The 21,021-nt window shown below is 32.5% G+C and overlaps 4 protein-coding genes across 4 annotated transcripts; all 4 read right to left on the bottom strand.

The window, feature by feature from the left end:
• Positions 1 to 1,845: 1,845 nt before the first annotated feature.
• LOC105777032 (pyrophosphate--fructose 6-phosphate 1-phosphotransferase subunit beta) lies at positions 1,846 to 6,108 on the bottom strand. The gene is made up of 16 exons (XM_012600077.2): positions 5,768 to 6,108; positions 5,497 to 5,658; positions 5,269 to 5,390; positions 4,834 to 4,887; positions 4,640 to 4,746; positions 4,467 to 4,572; positions 4,323 to 4,386; positions 4,131 to 4,219; positions 3,921 to 4,052; positions 3,672 to 3,842; positions 3,464 to 3,579; positions 3,266 to 3,377; positions 3,070 to 3,154; positions 2,384 to 2,428; positions 2,204 to 2,272; positions 1,846 to 2,076 (listed from the first exon to the last, which is right to left on the bottom strand). The coding sequence occupies exons 1-16, from the start codon at positions 5,955 to 5,957 to the stop codon at positions 2,000 to 2,002; spliced, it is 1,701 nt and encodes a 566-aa protein (XP_012455531.1). The 5' UTR covers positions 5,958 to 6,108; the 3' UTR covers positions 1,846 to 1,999.
• Positions 6,109 to 7,691: 1,583 nt separating this feature from the next.
• On the bottom strand, positions 7,692 to 8,205 carry LOC105777034 (uncharacterized). Its single transcript, XM_012600079.2, has one exon. It carries the CDS (start codon positions 8,167 to 8,169, stop codon positions 7,792 to 7,794), a length of 378 nt encoding a protein of 125 aa, XP_012455533.1. The 5' UTR covers positions 8,170 to 8,205; the 3' UTR covers positions 7,692 to 7,791.
• A 1,519-nt stretch (positions 8,206 to 9,724) lies between these two features.
• LOC105777031 (uncharacterized) lies at positions 9,725 to 14,092 on the bottom strand. Its single transcript, XM_012600076.2, has 6 exons — positions 13,519 to 14,092; positions 12,475 to 12,627; positions 12,196 to 12,315; positions 11,030 to 11,550; positions 10,723 to 10,936; positions 9,725 to 10,335 (listed from the first exon to the last, which is right to left on the bottom strand). Exons 1-6 carry the CDS (start codon positions 14,081 to 14,083, stop codon positions 9,908 to 9,910), a joined length of 2,001 nt encoding a protein of 666 aa, XP_012455530.1. The 5' UTR covers positions 14,084 to 14,092; the 3' UTR covers positions 9,725 to 9,907.
• A 3,397-nt stretch (positions 14,093 to 17,489) lies between these two features.
• On the bottom strand, positions 17,490 to 19,938 carry LOC105777033 (probable tyrosine-protein phosphatase DSP4). The gene is made up of 5 exons (XM_012600078.2): positions 19,521 to 19,938; positions 19,326 to 19,419; positions 18,115 to 18,172; positions 17,988 to 18,031; positions 17,490 to 17,909 (listed from the first exon to the last, which is right to left on the bottom strand). Exons 1-5 carry the CDS (start codon positions 19,742 to 19,744, stop codon positions 17,724 to 17,726), a joined length of 606 nt encoding a protein of 201 aa, XP_012455532.1. The 5' UTR covers positions 19,745 to 19,938; the 3' UTR covers positions 17,490 to 17,723.
• Positions 19,939 to 21,021: the final 1,083 nt, after the last annotated feature.

Raw genomic sequence — 21,021 nt, 5'->3', positions numbered from 1 at the left:
ATTAACACGTGTTTTCTATATTAGATTCATCTACATGGTGGTGCAAATCCACATTATGTAAGCTCATGAAAGAGCGCGAACACTTCACGTATAAACTTAAGGTATGAACCATAAAAGCTATGAGTCGGGACCCAATCGAATAACCAAGTAAGTGAATCGATAATGACGAGTATCATAACAAAAAACATAGATAATGAAATAACTTTTTAACTATACAAATTAAATTAAAAAAACCAGATGTTATTAGATTATATTAAAATGTAAAATAAAAAAGAGAAATTAAAATAGTAATTTCCCACTTTTTATCCAATAATGAACACACTTTTCTTAGCACATGGTGGCAAATGCCTTAAAAGAAGAGGATTAAGTGTTCAAAGTTAAAACCCCAATTTGAAGTATTAAAGTGGAATGGTTGAGCTTTGAGCTTGTACTTTATTTGATTGCCTTTTTTTCCCTTTCTAGTAACTAAAGGAGGTTGGCGAATTAATTAGTATTAATTAATAGTATGTACTTACTTTATTTGAATATTTGGACTTGGACTGATTTTATTATTTAATATTGTAAAATTTAAATTTCAATAATCAATTGGGGTAATTTTAATTTATATATGTGCATAACATACTTAATTTTAACTTACCAATATAATAAAAAAATTCATCTTTTCTCATCGTCAGGATATCTCGTAAGATCAATCACTTGATTAAAATAAACAAATTCACTTAAAAATTCACCGGTTAAGGACACTTATATTCACTATCGCATGAGACATCATAAAATCATGTTAAATTTTATTTAAGATAGATACTTCCATCACACCTAATAAAAGCTTTAACAGGAAGAAACTGAATTTACTAATGTGCTTTCTCTCCCAATGAACATAAGCCGTCAATTACAACAAATACGATAATATAATATATCTTCAATCAACATCAAAACAACCATAATAACCACAAAATAAGAAAGTAAATGATACGTGATTTTTACATAGAAAATTCCTTTAAAGTAAAGGGTAAAAATCACACGACTTAAGAATTTACTAAAAAGTTATTCAAAATTCTCGCTATAATATTTCAATAAAGTGACCACAAAAGAGTATATACTTTCAACAAGGCTAATAACAAGTAATTTCAAATAAACAAAAGAGTAAATACACCCTAAATTTCCTATTTTTTTAGAGTCGCAAAACTCTTTTTCATGACTGAAACTCTACACAAACACCATTAAACTCTTCCCATAATTCTTCTAAAAACTTCCCCTAACGACACTCGACTCTCGTGCGAATACCTTACAAGCTTTTTCCACCAACTCTATGTACAATTGGTTGATTTTAAACAGCCTTTTCTTATATGTTAATGGAGATAAAAAAAAGACGGTTTGGGTTTTGAAATAAAGTCGGAAAAGTGGTGAAGAGTTAAATTGTATTTCGTTCTTTTATTTAAAAAATAAATTAATTAAAAATTAACGTAATTGACAAAATAATCAGACAATTACATATGACATGTTCATACAACTCTTATTTTAAATGGAGTCTAATATTTTTGTCCAAACCTTCAAAATTGGAAAGCCCAACGCTTAGATAAAATTAACCGCTTTGAAGCTCTATTTTCATTTTCCCCCATACCCTAGCTTCCCTTCCGATATGCTGCTTATTAAGTTCAAACTAGTTAATTTGGCACCGTTCCGACTGGCACGCACTATTCTAATAATAAATCAATACAATCAACTTGCTTCACCAGCTTGTTCCACTCAATTCCAGTCATATCAATCAAAACATTATGCACTGATTTGTAAAATCGGGTATGATAATAAAATAAAAATAAAAAAGGAAATGCAACGCATATTCGGTTCTTAGACCATCAATATCCATGTATTATTAATTTAATCCTTAAAAAACCTCAAAATAATAATAATAATCTTCAACAAATTATGTTTAGAAAATGTAAAATGTCTCTCTTTCATGCTCAGCTAATGTGAAAGCAGAAATTTTAAATCAATAATTCTAAGCTTGAGCACCAAGTTCAAGGAGAAGAGTGTGGCTAACAGCATTGGAAGATGGTCCAACAAATTGAATGGGACCTGTAACCAAATATTCATCAAAAACATAAAAGTGAATGCGATTAAGAGGTCTCTCTCTATTATAGTCACTTGATTAAATTAGTTCTTTTCTTATTCTATACTATTAAAAGAGAATTTCATAACCTACCAGGACTAATGTAGCAGTTCTTAAGTGCCCAATCCTCCCTCACGGAAGCAAATTTCTTGAATGGAGCACCTGTATGATTATTTACAAGAAAATAAATTAACAGTTGCCTCTGTTTCAATTTGGTCCAACAAAAGAACCCAGTGGCATAATGAACAGAAACAATAAAAATTATATTGTTACCTTCAAGCTCTACCATTGCCTTCTTGATAACAGGTTTGAATTTACCTGCAAAGGTTGAGGTTACTTGGTGTTTAAGTTTATTTAATAAAGGTCATACATTGTAGCGAATAAAGTTTCTTAATGATCAAGTAATAGTATCTATAAATATAGAGTATGTGATCTCTGTATCGAAGATGGGTTTTGTAGGGATGTGAGAAGAAATTGGTAAAACACCGGGTTAACGAGATAAAGTGTATTCCTAGAAAGCACAAAATTTGGGTTTGTTTCAGAGCTCGGATTTAGTGGATTTTCCTCTCATTCGTGGATTAGGCCATCGGGCCAAACTATGTTTTAAATATTATCTCTTGTGAGCATAATTTATACCAAGAAGGTCCATGTACTAAGAGTTATATTGCATTTTATTCTCTTTTATTCAAAAAATAGGCAAATTAATTCCTATATGTTAGTTTAAAGAGTATATTGGTTCTTTCTGTTAAAAGTTTCATCCATTTGTACGGTTATAAACTGACGTGACTAACGGAATAATTAGATAATAATACATTGCATGCTATGTGCACATTATGATGACGTACAAGGACAATTTTTAACCGTAGAAATGGCTGAAATTTTTAACAAAAGGACTAATTTGCCCTTTTTTTTAGTAAAGGGAGCAAAATGCTTGAAGTGATAAGGTGAAGTAACCATACCATGCCTCCTCTCGACATCCATTAACGATGTAAGAGCAGTCCCTCCGACAGTCCATTCTTCAACCGGGGCTCCCAAGTTTCCTACCTGCAAACATTACAAACGTAGAAAATCAAAATACTTGGTTCACAAGTTTAAAAACACAATCGAATAACGATATCAACGCAGAAGGACAATAGTTAAGAAGCGGAAACGAACCGATGATATCAACCCAGTTTTTCCACTGTGGAGGAGAGCTGCGGCGCCGTAGCCCAAAGCATAGCAATAGGAGGCATCAAAGTTAGTTGGCAAACCACATCTTCCTTCATATCTGCATATATATAATAATCATATAAGAAAAATACTCTCTATGGCCTAAGGTTTGAACCTACTCATGATGCCATTAGCATTATGTACCCAAAAAAGTGTGATTGTCCTTTAAAATGGCCCTTATAAGATCCTTCTTGCTTCCTCTTCTCCAATTCTGTTTCAACCATTTGAATCAACATTTTCTCCGTTTCGATTTTAGCGACCTAACAGTAACAAAAAACAGACCAAACAAACGTTGAAAACCCAACAAATAATACTTCAACAAACAAAGATCGGTAGAGGAACATCGTAATACCTGAACGTTTCCATGAGGATCTCTTTCGAGCATCAATTGTTCTTGAATTGCTTGAGGTAAGAACTCGAAAAGCTTTAGAGATTGGTTGGTAAGTTTCTTTTTCCATATCCCATCTTCATCGACAACATCATGTGCCAGAATCTCGTTTAGTTCGGCGATAAGCTGCTGGACCTGGAAGCACGTAAAAGCAGATAAATATCGGGATGATGAAACCATTATGACAATAGGCCAGCTGAAGACCAAAAGTACCTCGGGAATAAAGTCAATAAGACCTTCAGGTATGAGAATAACACCATAGTTGTAACCGAGTTCAGCACGTTTGCAAATGACATCGACCATGTAGTCCGTAACATTTTTAAGCGTCTGCTTCTTGGCAGCAACCTGCGAAAAGATATACTCAGATGAAATGAATCAAACTTATTCTCGACAAGCAGTGGAAGATGGTGGAAAAAACGATGCCTCTTCTCCGATAATGGTAATGTTAGGTTGAGTCTGCAAAGCACACTCCAAAGTAATATGCGAAGCTGCACGTCCCATGAGCCGCACAACTACAAAAACAATAACAGGCGTTTAGTGGCGTAAGTGAAAAGACACACAAGTATGAACCCTTTTTCGAAAGGTTCGTGAAATTTGTATGTTTGAAGCACTTACAGTGATAATATTTTCCAGTCGACCGTGCGTCAATCATGACGTTGCCAATCATTTCTGCATATATCTATACAAAGGTAACCAGACATTAGTACGTATCAGCGGACGGATGCGGTATATAAAATGTGAAAGCAAATATAACCTTACCTTGCAGGCAGTATCGAATCCGAAACTAGTTGGAACCTCTTTGCATTTCAAATCACCGTCGATCGTTTTTGGGCATCCAATCACTCGAGTTTTCAAGTTTTTACCCCTAAAGGAAAAGAAGGGATAAGGTATATGTTACACCAGCGAAGAGATCAGGATAGAGGTATATGTACCTGAAGTTTTCAGCAAGGAGGCAAGCGTTCGTGTTCGAGTCATCCCCACCAATAACCACAAGCCCGTCCAAGTCGAGCTTCACTGCTGTTTCTTCAGCTTGCTTAAACTGAAAGTTACACCCACTTTATTCAGACACCATTACTTGATAACAAAAAACTCGAATAACTTATAAGAATCATGGAAAGGCTCTTACCTGCTCGGGAGTTTCGATCTTGTCTCTCCCACTACAGATCATATCAAAGCCACCCTGGTTAATATAAATAAATAAGCACAATCAGTTGTGATCTTTGCTTTAGCAGACATGTTGTATATGTACATACATGAAAGCATAAGACAACATAGGACTAAAATTGGTAATAACATGAACTTGTACCTTTCAAACTGTTTAAACTGTTGCATTTTTCCAGAAAGAGCAATTTTTAGCCATGTTTGATAATATAAATTTTTTTATCTTTTAAATATACATAAATAATATTTTGTTCAATCAAAATTTGAATCCGATCTAATTTGATTTAACCAACTGAATCAACATATGTTCAGTCTTTGCTAAGTTCGATCGGTTAATCGGTTAAAACGGTTTTTCAATTTTTATAACCGAATCCATCATGTAAAAACTAAGAAAAGATACCTGATTTCTGTAAGGGTAAATATAATCAGCATTCAATTCAATGTATTTGCATTTCATGATCCCAGCAGGGCCTCCTCTAAATCCATACAAAATGCTACCTTTGGCGCGATCTTGCAAGTAATCTGTCGTTCAGAACGGCGACGTTTTACTTCCATTATCACAAATAGCAATAATACTAAAAAAACACAAGCAATGAAAAGTGAAATTGAAAGGAAAAAAAGTACTAACCGAAAATTCCAGAAATCACATTGTGACCTCCAGGTGCCTGTCCTCCAGACAAAACGACGCCGATCTTCAACTTCAGGTCGGATCGGAGAGAATCCGCTTCGTTCGGCACCAACATTGCCGACGGTTGTCCGAATAGATTCGGAAACAGCTTCGCAATCTCATCTGCCAAAAAATGAAAGCAAGGTCTCCAGTTCAGTGAAACTGAGCTAATAACTTCACCGTTGCTTGCATTTTTCATGCAAGTAAACAAAGAAGAAGAAGAATGACGAACCAGGGTTGCCGGCGGCGGAGCTAGGAGGACCTTCGACGACTTTGAAAGGATTTCTAAGAACGGAAGGTAGAGGAAGAGCGTGGTCGATACGACTGTTCTGGACTTCACTGTAAACGGCGGCGAAACGTCCCGAAACCGGCCCTGTTTCAAAGGCTGCAGCGTTGCCGTTAGTATTCAATGAGGAATACATTGCTCTTTTTAGTTTATTTAGTTTGTGAGTTGATTGGTGGCGGCTTTGTGATTGGGAGCTTGGATCTGTGTAAGAACAATAAAAGTGGTTTTTATTACACTAATATTTATTTGTGTTGTTTACACTGTTGTATTCTCTGTGTCTCTGTTGCAGTTTTCCAGTTAAGGAAACGGCGGTGTTTTGAGGGGATTTGAACGAGCGAAACGACAATGAAGAGCGCCGTTTCATTGTCTAGTAGGCAGTAGGTTTCTTTCGTTGTTGAAAAAACCGGAGTTGCTTCGGCTGAATTTGTTTGAATTGAGTGGTTTATTAAAATAATATAATCAAGAAAATTTCCAAAAATGAAAAAAATGATGAAAATTTATTCTTCATAGGAAAAAATGATTTAAAATATAGTATTTTTTTTCATTGGCTCTTGTTTTTTTTTTTTAATTATTCAATTTAATTCATTAATTACATTACAGAATAAATCAATTTTCGATTCCATAAGTTAAACCGGATCTTTTACCATAATTATTTAGATACATATAAAAGGGAAGTTAAAGGAGTAGAGAGAAAGTTGGGTGGATGGCTGTTTGTCCTTTACCTAACCCTTGATTTTGGTTGGCGTTGGGGTTGGTGGTAGGAATGGGGAGCAAAAAAGCATTTTTTATTGATATTACTTATTTTCTATATTATTAATTTTTCAGTACATTGGAAGCTAAATACTCTTACATTAATAATAGTAAATCGAAAAACTATTATCATAACAATAATAATTCCTTTGATATAATAGTAATAATATGGGTATAACATATGGCTTTAACTAATTCAACCATATAGTGTTGTACCAAAATTTAAAAAAAAAACCATAAAGTGTGGATAGGTAGGTTGAAATACCATTTTAATTTTAAGCTCTTAGCTTAAGAATAATACAAAAGCAAATTAAAGAATAGATGAGATGCTCCTTTCCTACTTATCTTTAAGACAAAATATCCCTCTTATTCTATTTTATCTTTATATAATAGTATTTGAGAAATTATTTGGTATACCCTAGAGTTTTTACTCTTTATTGATAAGTATTTTATACGGATATTATAAAAAATAAAAAGAATATTTAGAAAAACATGTCAATCCTTTTAGGATTGCTTGTGAAAAAATACACTACTAATATAACAAATACTCACTAATACTTTTTGAATAATTATTTACAAGTTTCAACTCGGTTAGCTCCAACACCTATATTTTTCGATTTTGTATTTTAATCCTCTATTTATCTAATTTAATCAAAAAAAAAACTACGTATGTTTTCAATTAAATTTTATCTCAAAATAAAAATTAGCCTCAAGAGAATACAAAACCCACTTGCTTATACTTATCTTCATGATCAAAAAGCCTCAAATTAGAATTGAAAAGTCAGCTTAATTCGGATTTTAAAATTTTCACCGGTTTAAATTATTTCGAGTTTAATTATTCTAAACTCAAGTCATTAAAATTTTTAATTGGGTTCTTATTTTGAAGTTAAGTAATCTCTAATCATTTTAAGTTATTTTAAGTTTAGATAATTTTAATTTAATTTATTGACTTTTTACTATTAATTTAAATTGATTCAAACCTAATTAATCGAACCGATGTATAATAATTTACTCTAAAACAAGATAAAGAAAAAAAGTTGGAACAGAAGTGGATAGCATTAGCAAACATCAAAATTTTGAGTTTCCCTTTATTTACTTTTAGGTCTTTTTTGATGGGCGGTGCATTTATCACAACAATAACGGTGAAATTAAATACTATAACGTGAGAAAAAAAAAAAACTAAACGCAGAGCAGTAAAGGTAAACCCATGCAAAGGGCCTTCAGTAATCATTTTTAATCCTTAGAAATTCCGAATTGCCAGGCAAATTCTTCCTAAGGAAATCAAATACGCTATCCACTGCAGCAACGATGTACTGGTAGTATAAAGGGAATTGAAACATTGCAAATACGCATATGGGAAGGAATGCAGCCGCATACGTTAGCGTTGCAGTCCACCTCTTCTCCAAATGAACCAGAAGTAAAATGGTGGCTGTGAAAGTCAGCATGGTGCTGGTGACCGAGAAGAACAGAAAGGTGAAACCGAGCGAGAGGCTCCGAGGCAGTCGGTGACGAAAATCTTCGAACTCGAGCGAAGAAGTGAGGATAGAGAGGAAGATCACCACTGAGGTCAAGCAGCTCGCTAGGCCGGCAACGTCCATCACGATGAAAACCGAGTAAAGAGGCTTTTCGAGGAGAATGGGATGACCATCTGCATCAATTGGCCCATGATACAAATATCATAACTTAGTAATTCACCCAATTATTAATAAATTTATTTTTTATAAAAAATTATAAAATAGTTATTTAATTATTTAAAAAATTGACACTAATTGATTAATAGTGACAAATTTTAAAATTAGTATAATAGTAATTTTAATCCTAAATATTTATAAATGGTTAAATCATTTTTTAAGACCTAAATTTAGCAACTTTCTTTACATTAGCGCTTGAATTTTTTTGATCCAAGTTAGGCATTGTACTTGACAATTGTTCCTATGTCGGGGCTTGAACTTTTTTGTCTAAGTTTAAATTTAACATAATAGTAACTTTAACTCTCAATATTTATAAATGGTTAAATCTCTTATTATTTCATATTACTTTTCGAGCTATTTTGGGATAAGATAATATTTTACTTGTGTCATTTCTTATTTGAATCGGATTAGTTTAAATTGTTATGTTTCTATAATTAACTTGGACTGATTTGAATTTAAATCAAATTTGATATAATCGTAGTTAATTAGACTTATTGTGATTCATTCCATCTTGCAAACTTGATTATTTCTTCTTTATATGTACATGACCGTATAGGCTAATTCGAAAATTTTTAAAGGAATCAAAATTGGATTATAAATTTTGATAGATTAAAATATAATTTTATCATGTATTAATTTATGAATTGAAATATGCATGCACTTGTACTTTGACAAGACTTGAGATTTAATCATTGTATTTAAAAGTTAAAAATTAGATCTTCCTATTTTTTAAAAAAATCTAAATCAATCTTTAAAATTGCAAGTACTTTTTGTCTTAATTTGTCAACTTGAAATTTTGATTAGGCTATCCTTATTAAATTAACAGAAAATAAATACGTTAAATTGAAAATTTTGGACAAAAACAACCAACGACCATAATGATTAAACTAGAATTTCAAATTAAAAAAAGTAATTAATAATATTGAATTTTAACTCTTAAAATACAAGGGCCAAATATCAAATTCTATACTAGTTCAAGGACTAAAACATTTTAAAACCTAATTTATAATTTCATCTTTTCTAAAGGTTCTTGTTTGAGAAGACCAAAATACAATTTTACCATATAGTAACTTTTAATTTAATTATTTTAAAAGGATTCAATTATAAGTTTTCCATATTCACCTTTGGTATTGCGGATTCATATTTGATGAATTAATAATATATATGTTGAGTATTTAAGAGTGTATCTTCTTTAGATGACTTGAACTGTGCATTTATATTATATGATTACTGTTTTTGGATGTAATATTATAGGTAGGTTCCCATACATGTCGATCAATAAGTATCATATTCTAGAGTTAACACGTGTTTTCCAGATGTGGGATCGCTTATATGATTGTGGTAACCTACATCTTATGATCTCATAGAAGCGTGCGAACCGCATAAAACACATATTAGGACCCAACCTGGTAATCAAGTCGATAATAGTGCATATGATAACTATTAATCAACAACATCATCATTAAGTTCATAAACAAATTTTTAAAAAATGATTAAAAATAAATACAATGATTAAATCCAAGAGCCCAAGAACAATTACCCAAACAGGAATATAGGAATAAGAGAAAAAAAAAACAGTAAAAATCCAGTAATCAATGGACTTTGAGCAACAATACAGATAAAAAAGTTTCCCTTTTATTGCTTCTTAGTAATCATCTATAATTTGAAGAAAATCCCAGTTACCAGGCAAATTACTTCTAAGAAAATCCAAAATGCTCTTCACTGCAGCAACGAAGTACTGGTAATATAAAGGGAATTGAAACATTGCAAATATGCATATGGGAAGGAATGCAGCCGCATACGTTAGCGTTGCAGTCCACTTCTTCTCCAAATGAACCAGCAGTAAAATGGTGGCTGTGAAAGTCATCATGGTGCTGGTGACGGAGAAGAATAGGAAGGTGAAACCGAGGGAGAGGTTCCGAGGTAGCCGGTGATGAAAATCCTCGAACTCGAGTGAAGAAGTGAGGATAGAGAGGAAGATAACCACCGAGGTCAAGGAACTCGCGAGACCGGCAACGTCCATCACCGTGAAAAACGAGTAAAGAGGCTCGTCGAGGAGAATGGGACGACCGTCTGCATGTATTGACCCATGATTCAATATCATCATAACCTTTATATCATATAGTTGGTTTACTAATAAATAAATAAAAAAAGAGAAATTAATATATTACCATAAATTAAATTGTAAATTGATTTTTTCTATCAAAAAGTTCGTCCCTTTTACTACTGTTAAAAATTGACGTGATTAATAGAATAACCCGACAATAACACGTGGTACAATGACTAATTTTTAATAATAAAAGTAGATGAAATTTTTAACAAAATGATCAATTTACTTTTTGATCTAATGAACAGATGCTAATTTATCCAGTTTTCATATGAGCCCAAATGCAATTCAGACTTCTAATTCAGAGCTGCCATGATAACTTTAACTCAGTTTCTAATAGATCAATTACGTACTCTGCAAGAAACCACCCGGTGCGGTGTAGGCAGCTGTGAAAACAACAGTTGCCACGAGAATGGCGACCGTCGAACACGACTGAGAGGTGTTCTTCACCCATTCTTGCGCGGTTTTAAGTAGATCTCGGTGATTATCCTTGAAAAGATTATCTGCTGTGGTGTCCTTTCTGTTGAGATGCATGAAAAAATGAGAGGGCATTTGGTTTTTTACGTCCTGCATTTAAGACAAAACTCGAATTAACTCGATCTACATTGAACAAATCCGCTCGATTAACGGGTCTAGTTTTAGCCATTAAAAAAATTGTACCTCAAACCATGTCAATTCCTGTTGGAGTTTAAGAGCAGGGGTAGGTTTGGTTCCTCCATGATAATATTTAGTGTTAGCAGCATGGTGCAGTATGGTGCAGCCATGGTTATCGATTCCCCGAGCCAACCTCTTCGCCTCTTCTTTATTCTTAACGACATTGAACACTTTGTATTGCCGATGCATGATAGCGACATGAAGTATGTTTTGTCCGTTTTTACCGAATTGATAAACTGCCTGAGGGTACCTTGTGAGTATCTCATTCACTATCTCCACGATGCCTGTTTTGGTTGCGATGAGCAATGGCGTATCCGGTTCAGGCGACCGCTCCGTGTTGGCCGTTGCATTACTTTCTGACGTCTCTTCTTTTTCTTCCTCCTTCCGTTCCATTATAATCGTGTCGTCTTCCTCCGGTTCATGAGGTTCGAACCAAGACGCATCGGTTTCCGCCAATAACTTCGCTAGTTTAACCGCCGATTCATGCATTTTCTTCTGTTTCCAAATCTGAACAATCATTTTCCATCCTACAATATAATAATCATATGAAACTCAAAGGTGTATATACGAGCAAAAATGTGATCAATACAATATCGAGACAGAATTAATCAATACCAATATTTATCGTGGTTCAACCCTTTAGCCTATGATCATTATCCCAAAAACATAAAACATCACTCACTTTAACTTTTGTACGAAGAAAACTACAAAGCTTCTTTGTACTTTGTGATCCTTATACTTTAATTTGATTAAATTTAATCTCTATACTTTTTAATTTTGAAATTTTAATCTTGACCCAAATCGTAGCAGTCAAATATATTTGGTTAAATTTAATTATTAGTTCTATACTATGCATTTAATTAAATTTAGTCCATATTCTCCAATTGGATCATTTTAAGTCTCTATACCTTTTGAATTTTGATTGAAATTTTAGTCTTTATGCAAATTACAGTCATTAATCAATTAACTAGATTTTTATTGAGTAATATGAGAAAATAATAAGCTAACATGGCTTTTACACATACCGCATCAGATTTTCGAAATAGTTGAACTTAATGAATTTAGTAGTTATCATCTGGTGAAGACTAAAATTTTAAAATTTAAAAACTACAGGGACTAATAGAAAAGTTAAACCTATAATTTGATATGTATTGCTAGTAAAAAAAACATACCTTTGCAGTAATCCTGCTGATTGAGACCTCTATTTTGTTCACCCTGCTCTAAATCTCTGTTTTGCCTATTTTTTGTAAGCTCATTCGTCCCTTCCTTCTGACGTGAGTCACTCGGTAGGCCTTTTTTTTCAAACAACAATGTCATTAAAATGAGTAAACGGTGATACTAAATTGAAGGGTCAACTTTTCTGAACTAAGAATACTTCGAAAATTTTTCTCGAAAAATTCGATCTCCTGTCGACAATTAATTTTATAAATAAAATTAAGTAAAATACATACAATAATAGATGAACTCCTTGAATATTCCTTTGGTGGGGGAGCTGCTCTTAAAAGCTGAGGCCATGCTAGCTAGCAGATGAAGACTGGTGTTTCCATTCTTGTCCTTGTATGTTGCAAGCTCTGGAGACTTTCCCAGAAACCAAATAGCAGTATCTGGATTGAAAATGCAAAAGCCAATAACAGTATCAATAAGACAATAGTGAAAGCTAATTAATTTTGACTCCAAACTGAAATTTAATCCAATTAAATATAATCTGTAATCTAAATCTGTCCAGTTTAGAAGTGTTTAGGGCCTGGCCCGGGTTAAGTTTATATATGATATTAGTATTTTGATGTTTATTTAAGCTTGACACGATTTGAAATATGAGCTTAAAATTTATGAATGATAAACTTAAGCTTATTGTTTATCCGCCATATTATTTTTTAATATTTACATTGTATTGCATTCTTATGTAATTAATTTTATGTGATATAAATTACATAATAAATCAAAGTAAAATAAAAATATCTCACAAAAAATATAAAACGGGTGGGTTAGACTGGGCTCGACTTTAAATTTTGAAATCCGAGCTCAATTTATATTTTAAATGAGCCTATTTGTTTACTTAAACCCATTGTTTAAGTCTCATCCTTCTATCCAAACTAGGTCATATTTCAATCAAACTTTTAAGCTTAGATGGATATCCTAACCCGTAAACAAATTTAATCTAATTCAAATTTAAATTAATTCAAATAAGAAACTTAGAATTACTCAAACTCAAAATTTAAACCCAAATTAACCTATTCCGAAAACTCGAAGCAACTAGTAACTTAAAAACTAAAATGACATAAACCTAAAATTACCGGAACAATAACAACTTGTGAATTTTATAAATCAAATCAAACCGCTTCAAATTAATACCACCCAAAACCAATTTGAACTTTTTTTTTTATTTTGAATAATCTCACACCAATCGAACCAATCGAGCTAAGAATCAATAGTCAAAACCAATTGAGAGTTAAAGAAAGTTAAAAAAAAAAATTGAATGAAGTGAGATGTATTACCGAACTTTTGGCCGATCACAGCAATATGAAGAATGGAGGTCCCATCGTTTCTCCTATAGTGACTTTCAAGGTTCCCGGTTCGTTCGATTGCAGTTGCCAAATACTCCACCATCGTTTTGCTGCTATATTCCGCAGCCATGAACAATGGGGTTTCGCCTAATTTGTTTTGAGCACCTAATATCTCTTCCCTTTTCCAATTATCATTTGCAGGCAACACCGACAACACCTCTTCCATCAATAAACGAGCTGCTTTTACATGAGTAGTGGTGGCCACCTCATGGAGGATTGTGTTCCCGTAAATGTTCTTCACCTTCAGCACCTCCGCCTTCTTTGACTGCGGCACCTTTCTGAGCAGAACATGAAGCACTTCCTCACGGCCGCCGTAAACTGCGATGTGGAAGATGGTGTCTTTACGTGCGGTGATTGGATTCAACAATGCGTCGGGGTTATTCGAGTAGATTGCTTCCAAGCCATGAACGTCATTGGCTAAAACTTTTTTGTATGGTTCGCTCATTTCATTGAAACGGTTCATATCTGGTTTGGATATGATTATTTCTTTTTCCATGGATTATTGAAATTCTCTCTTTGAATGTGTATTTTATTTATATTCAAGTTGGTTATTTATGGACTGATATTGGTATTACTCTAGGAAGATTTGCACATAAAATATAGGTTAAATTCTGCTATTAGTGCTTGTACTTTGTTAAAGTTATGGATTTAGTTCATGTGCTTTAATTTGATCAATTTTAGTCCTAACCCAAAAGATAGCAGTTAAATTCAATTATTGGTCCTATGCTATGCATACAGTTGTAGATTTAATCAATATTCTTCAATTGAATCATTCTAAGTCCTTATAGTTTTAGAATTTTGAAATTTCAATATTGACACAAATGACAATCATTAATCCATTAACTGAATTTTTAGTGAATAATATGTGGAATTAACAAGTTAACATGACATTACACATATGATAATATGTTTGCCACATTAGATTTTGGAAATAATATAACTTAATGATTTTAACATTTATTGTTTAGTAAGGACTGATATTTTAAAATTCAAAATTGATTAAAAATAACCAAATTAAAGTATAAAGACTAAATCTATAATTTTGGTGAAATACAAGGATTAATAGAATAATTTAATCTAAAATATACTAGGAATCTGCACTTTGCTTCCCTATTAGATAAAGCAAAAAAAAACTATATAGAAGACAAAGTAGTGAGCATATTATAAAGTAGATTAAATTAAAATGAAAGAATTAGTGAGAAAATTTAAAGTTTGATTAAATTAAAATGAAAGAATTAGTGAGAATATTTAAAGTGAGATTAAATTAAAATGAAACAATCAAGTGGGCATATTATAAAGGTGAGTGAATTAAAATGGAAGATAGAGGTGTTGCTGATGCTGTAAGGCAAACGTGAGCCAATCTTGTCTTTGACAACGTAAGCCAATTATGTCTTTGAAAGCCAAAATTACAGTCTTCGATTTTTTCTCTTAAATTTTCATTTTGCATAGAGAACTAGCGGATTTAGGGTGGGTTTGGATGGGCGATTGGGTGCGGTGCGTTTAGCTTACTTTTTGTCTTATGTTACAGTATCTAATCTCACCGCCACCGCTGTTTTTACACTAACCACAAGTAAACATGCCGCCCATCTAAACCCACCATTAATAAAGAGAACAGCAATTAGTGAATTTTCTCTGTTAAGCAATTCATCGATGATTTACTTTAATCATAAATATTATATAAAAGTATAGGTTTAAATTCTGCAAAGAGTAAATGCTCACATTTCCTTGATATGTGAGGTGCTCTTGTCTTGTAAATCCCTCGAGGCTTTTAATGGAAGTAAGAGACAAATCCCGACACGGAAACAATAATTGACCATTGTTTAGGGTTGATCAACCACTCAACAGACAATACTTTAAAGACTTCTTTCAAAATAATTGACATCTCTCAACAGGTTTGATTAAAAAAATTGAAAACTAAACCTCCTCCCTTAATTGAATTAACTTATAAAGTAGTTTTTATCTTTGTTATCTGGATTCTATAACAAGCATGTTTATTTCAATAATAATCACTTCATCTGCCAAAATTTAAGTAAAATATTACATATAAAGCAACATTTTATGAAAAGGGATTGTATGAAACTGTGATGATTTTCCGCCTGATTTTCAGCTTTTTCCTATTGAAAAAATTCAAATCCAACTGAAAATGCTAAAAACTAAGAGTAAAGTTTTGATTTGTTATTCTCATATTGAAAAAAGATTTAAATGACGTGGAATAATAATTTCATATAATCTTTTCAATTTATGTAGAAAAAACATAACATACTAAATAATAAAACAAGCATGTTTATTGCCATAACCATCATTTCATTCACCAAGCTTAACCATACAATATCTTGTATATAAAGCAACATTTTATAACATTTCAGTCCAAAATAAAATAAGAGCAAATATTATTGGTAATATATGGTTACCTTCAACCTAATATTATAATATATTCATAATATACGCTTACTTTGGTGTGACTCGATGAACCAAATATTAATTTATTCATGATATATATATATATGCTTATTTTTAGCTTGACCTAATGACTCAAATATTAACACATTCATAATATGGGTTTAACTTGCTCGAGTCAATGAACCTAATCCTATAATACCTTAACTTGACTGGTGAATCAAATATTATAATATACTGTCTACTCCTTTGAATTTATTCATTAGGCTAGATTAGAGGTGCTCATGGGTCGGGCCGGGCCGGGCACATAAAAAATTTTGGCCCGGGTCCTAGGCCCGATCCCGGCCCGAAATATGGGCCTAGAATTTTGCCCAGGCCCGACCCGGGAAAAAATTCATAAGCCCGGGCCCGGCCCGGCCCGTTTTTTAAATAAATACCAAAATTTTATTTTAAAAATTAAAACAAAAATTTTAAAAAATATATTTTAAAAATATTTTAAAATTAAAAAAGTATTTTAAAAAAAATTTTAAAATTTAAAAAATTTAAAAAATTTAAAAAAAGTATTTTAAAAGTATTTTAAAATTAAAAAAATAAAAAATAATAAAAATACTTATTATATTCGGGCCGCGCTCGGGCCAAAAAAGTTGTGCCCGAGGCCTGGCCCGTTTTTTAATCGGGCCTCGTTTTTTTGCCCAAGCCCATATTTCGAGCCTATATTTTTACCCAAACCCTCCCATATTTCGAGCGGGCCGTCGGGCCGGACCGGGCCGCCCAGCCCATGAGCACCTCTAGGCTAGATGAACCACATATCATCAATCGACTGTACAACCTTTTTCATCCATCGTTCCAATATTTAAATATTATATATTATATTTAAAAATTAAATTTTATACATATTAAAAGTCTGTTTGTTCTAAAAAAAAAGTTAAATTTAAAACCAATAACCAATCAACATAATTAAATTATGAAATTGCCTTACTCATCTTAACTGACTAGGCTAAACAGACTAAGGGTGGGTTTGAATGGGCAATTGGGTGCGGTGCAGTGCTTTTAGCTTACTTTTTGTCTCACGCTACAGTATCACTACAGTATCTAACCTTACTACCACCGCTGTTTTTACACTAACCGTAAGTAAACACACCGCCCATCCAAACTCACCCTAAGAGTGTGTTTACCATTAAGACTGAAAAGCACTTTTTATCCTAAATCATGATTTCAAAGCAAAAAGATTGATAAAGAAGCAGTTTTTCAAATCAAACCTTGATTTTAAACTGAGACTTTAAGCTAAGCCAAGCCAAAAGTTTTTGGCTTTTCAAAAAGTGTTTCAATTAAATTACTTTCTTATCCCCTTGTTAAATCTTCTACTTTACATGAGATTTTTTCACAACATTTTTTAACCTCAATGATAAACTAGCACTAAGTAGATTTGAACCAACAATTGCTCACTCCTAATCATGACAAGGACTTGAAAAAAAAAACAATTTATCCAACGGATCTGCAGCCAATTATGCAGGTGGAAATATTTATATATGATTTTCCATTGCAATGAGCAGAAAACCAACCATCCACGCCATGCCATGCCATACTTCAAAAGTAAGTAAAAAAAGAAAACATACGTGTATATATATTATTAACAAAGTTGTTTCAAACCTCAAACTCTTGTGCTCTACGTTGGCTTTGTTTCGATTATGGCAGTAAAAAACTTCAAGCTATATATATATATGATGCTCTGCTTGCTGCTATCTCTTTGAACATGAAAACGTTATCGGTAAATGCTTCATGCCAGAAACATCAAACTTTTCCATGAACCTCTGGTCAGACACCCTTGCTTTGGCAGCGGCAAACCGTTGGTACTCATCGAAAATTGAAGACAGACACCATCTCTGCAATTTTCTTAAGCATCCCACAACACAACCAGTACGGTGCTACACGACGTGTACAGAATATATCAGTGAACTAATACATTGGTTTGAAAAAAACATAGAAGTATAGGATGAAATTACCTTTCCTCGTTTGCAATGGATTAGCAGTGGATGGTTCTTTACATCTGGTACGGAAACAGACAAGGCCAAATATAAGCAAATGATAAAGAAGAAAACTATAAACTACAAGTAAAAAAGTGTTAAATACCAAGGACTACATTCAATGCTTCCCGGATTGTTTCCTCTGGAATGTTTACAAAAGGCTCCTGTATAAAGTATGGGATATCAATTTCAACAATGTATTTGGATGCAACATTTTGTTTTTAAACAGATATTTGGTTAGTATCGCTGGTATCTATTTAAAGATCCCATTACAGTGAGATCCTGTAGGATCCTTTTAAATCAACCGTTGATCATGCCACATAGGATAAACCAATTCAACCAGTTTCAACACTAAGGAGAGCAACTGATTTCTAGAGAAAAACAACATATTCAATGATTTAACTAGTTCCAGGTCACCAGCACAATTTCTTAATTTCTAACGTAGCTTGATCAAACAGCATTTCTATATTTATTTAACCGCAGCCTTTGATTTAAAAAGTATCCCACGAAATTCCACTATAATAAGATCTCACCTTAAACTTTACCGCTAGTATCACATTAAAAAAAAGTGCATAGATTTTGTGCTAAAGAATCCTTTTTCTAGGCTTGAACCAAACTGAACTGAACTACACTTTAACCTATCTTAGATGACCTTGTGAATATTGATTGCTTCATTCATGAAGCATCTATGAATGTAAGATACCATTTCATGAAGCAAACAATAATATCAAAACAAGTAGTACCTAATTTGTTTAAAAACCATTGTGCAAATCACAGTATCCTTACCATAAACAGCCACAATAAAATACAAACAAATTACAGATTGAATAACAGCATGATGTCCACAATTCTACTTTATAGTTCAATAAATTGAAAAAACAGTTAAAATACAAATACCCATTTGAGAGGAGATTTAAAGGGGTTCCTTAACACCACTAGGAACAAAAAAGGAGATCGATTGGAAGAAAAAAAGTAAAAGAGCTTAAGCAACAACTGCTGTTTGGATGATGATGCAATGAAGGATGCAGCTTTGCTATTAATTTTGATTTTCCAAAGGAGTCTATAATACTATATTATGGTAAATAACACAGTTCAGGGATCAAAATTTACGTGGATATAGAGAAAATAGGACTGAATATCAAAATTAACATTTTGCTTTTAGCTTGGGGAGAACCATTTTCGATGTCAGTTTCAGTAAATGGAATTGGCAACAACACAGAATTGAACACTCGAACCTTGAGATATAATCATGGTAATCAATATTAGATGAGGGAATTAAGCCAAAAACTGAAGGAAAAAAAGAAAGCAATTACATACCTTGCATCCATCAATACCGAATTGAAAAAGCCGGATTCCATTAGCCTTTAAAAACTCATTGTTGGCTTCTGGATAGGATTCCGGGCAAAGATATCTACGAAAAGAGGCAATCGAAAATTTAAAATCAAGGAAATTTACGATTTTTTTTTCTTAGCCAGCAGTTATAGAGATCGGCACAGTTAAGTAACAACTCACATAATAGAACGGAGCCCTAGCGATTGCAAGAAGCTAAAATTGGCGGAATCGGGGAAACCAGACCTGAAAACTCCATTATCTACCATAGCGAAATTCAAAGGAGGCACGAACAACTCCTCACCGTTGTTATCGTTATCATCTTCGGTGGTAATTGGAGAATTAGGCCGTGGCGGCGAGAGCTCAGCCGCCTCGTAAACCTTTCCCTGGAATCCTTCGACTCTCATGCCCTTTTTTCGCGCCAAAAAATTTGAAAAAAAAATGGAAAAATTAAAATGAAAGCTTGATGGATCTGTGTGATGGAGAAGATGATGAAATTTTTTTTGAAGAGTGAATCTAAGGAACGATTCTGTGATTCATGAATCCTTTTTTTTTTCTCTATTTAATTATTGTAAGGTAATAAAAGGATCAAAGTGGATGGGATGCGATGGGATGGCTACCAATGTTGTTTGAAACCGTGACCAAAGTGGATGGGATATTAGATATTGTAGCGACACGAGATAAATAAAAATAAATGCACTACGTTGGGGTAAATAAAATATTAAAATTATTAACTCCAATTCAAATTAAATAAAATATTAAAATTATATAAAATAGAAAATTATAAAATCAATTCTATCAATTTTACTCGATTTAATTGATCCGTATTAATTTACGAATTAATCAATTGATATTTTCTTTACTTTGAACTTATGTATCGATCAAATTTTATATAATTAGTCAGATCTTATAATTCATGAATTTTAAAGGTCAAATTGTGATTTGGGTCCCTCTCTTTTGTATTTTGACATGTTTTTGTGCAGGGTGAATTTAAAAAAATTAAAGGAAGGGTCAAAATTGAATTAAAAGTTTTGGATGGGTTCAAAATATAAATGTATCATTGTATTAACATACAACTTAAAAATATCCTTCAATTCATCATGTTATTAACTATTTCTTTAGCTAATAACAAATTTAAGTAGGATATGTTAGTGAAAGAAAAATAGCCAAATTAACAAACTTTGTACTAAATCTAAAATTTTAACATAATAAAGGGATCAGAACCATACTTTTGACCAAAACTTTAACTCAAGGCTTGTGAATTATGACTAGGTTCAAAATTCTTCTTTATTTACGTTTTGGTTTCAATATGCAATTTGGTATCAAGTTTTCCTTTGTCCCGATTTGACACGAGTTTTTTTAATTACATATTTGAGTTTTTTTTATATCAGTTAAGTACCTAAGTTTGACTTTAATATTTAATTTGACATTTAAATCTTTTTTTATCTCGATTGAGTACATATATTTTTATACTAGATCCCACATGTCAAGCTTCATTAGGCCACACAATGTCATTTGGTCTAAACATTGAAGCACTCAGATATCAAATTAGGACAAAAAAATCTCCGGTACTAATTTATACATTGAATCAAAACTTAAGTACTAAATGATATATTAGCCCTACTTTTTAATGCAACAAAATAAATATTTTATATTTAAAATAGTGAAAATAATTTTAAAATTC

Source organism: Gossypium raimondii, chromosome 10 (genome assembly GCF_025698545.1).
Source record: "Gossypium raimondii isolate GPD5lz chromosome 10, ASM2569854v1, whole genome shotgun sequence".
Classification (NCBI taxonomy): domain Eukaryota; kingdom Viridiplantae; phylum Streptophyta; class Magnoliopsida; order Malvales; family Malvaceae; genus Gossypium; species Gossypium raimondii.
The sequence above is the reverse complement of the archived record's forward strand: the minus strand, read 5'-3'. Positions and strand labels throughout refer to the sequence as shown.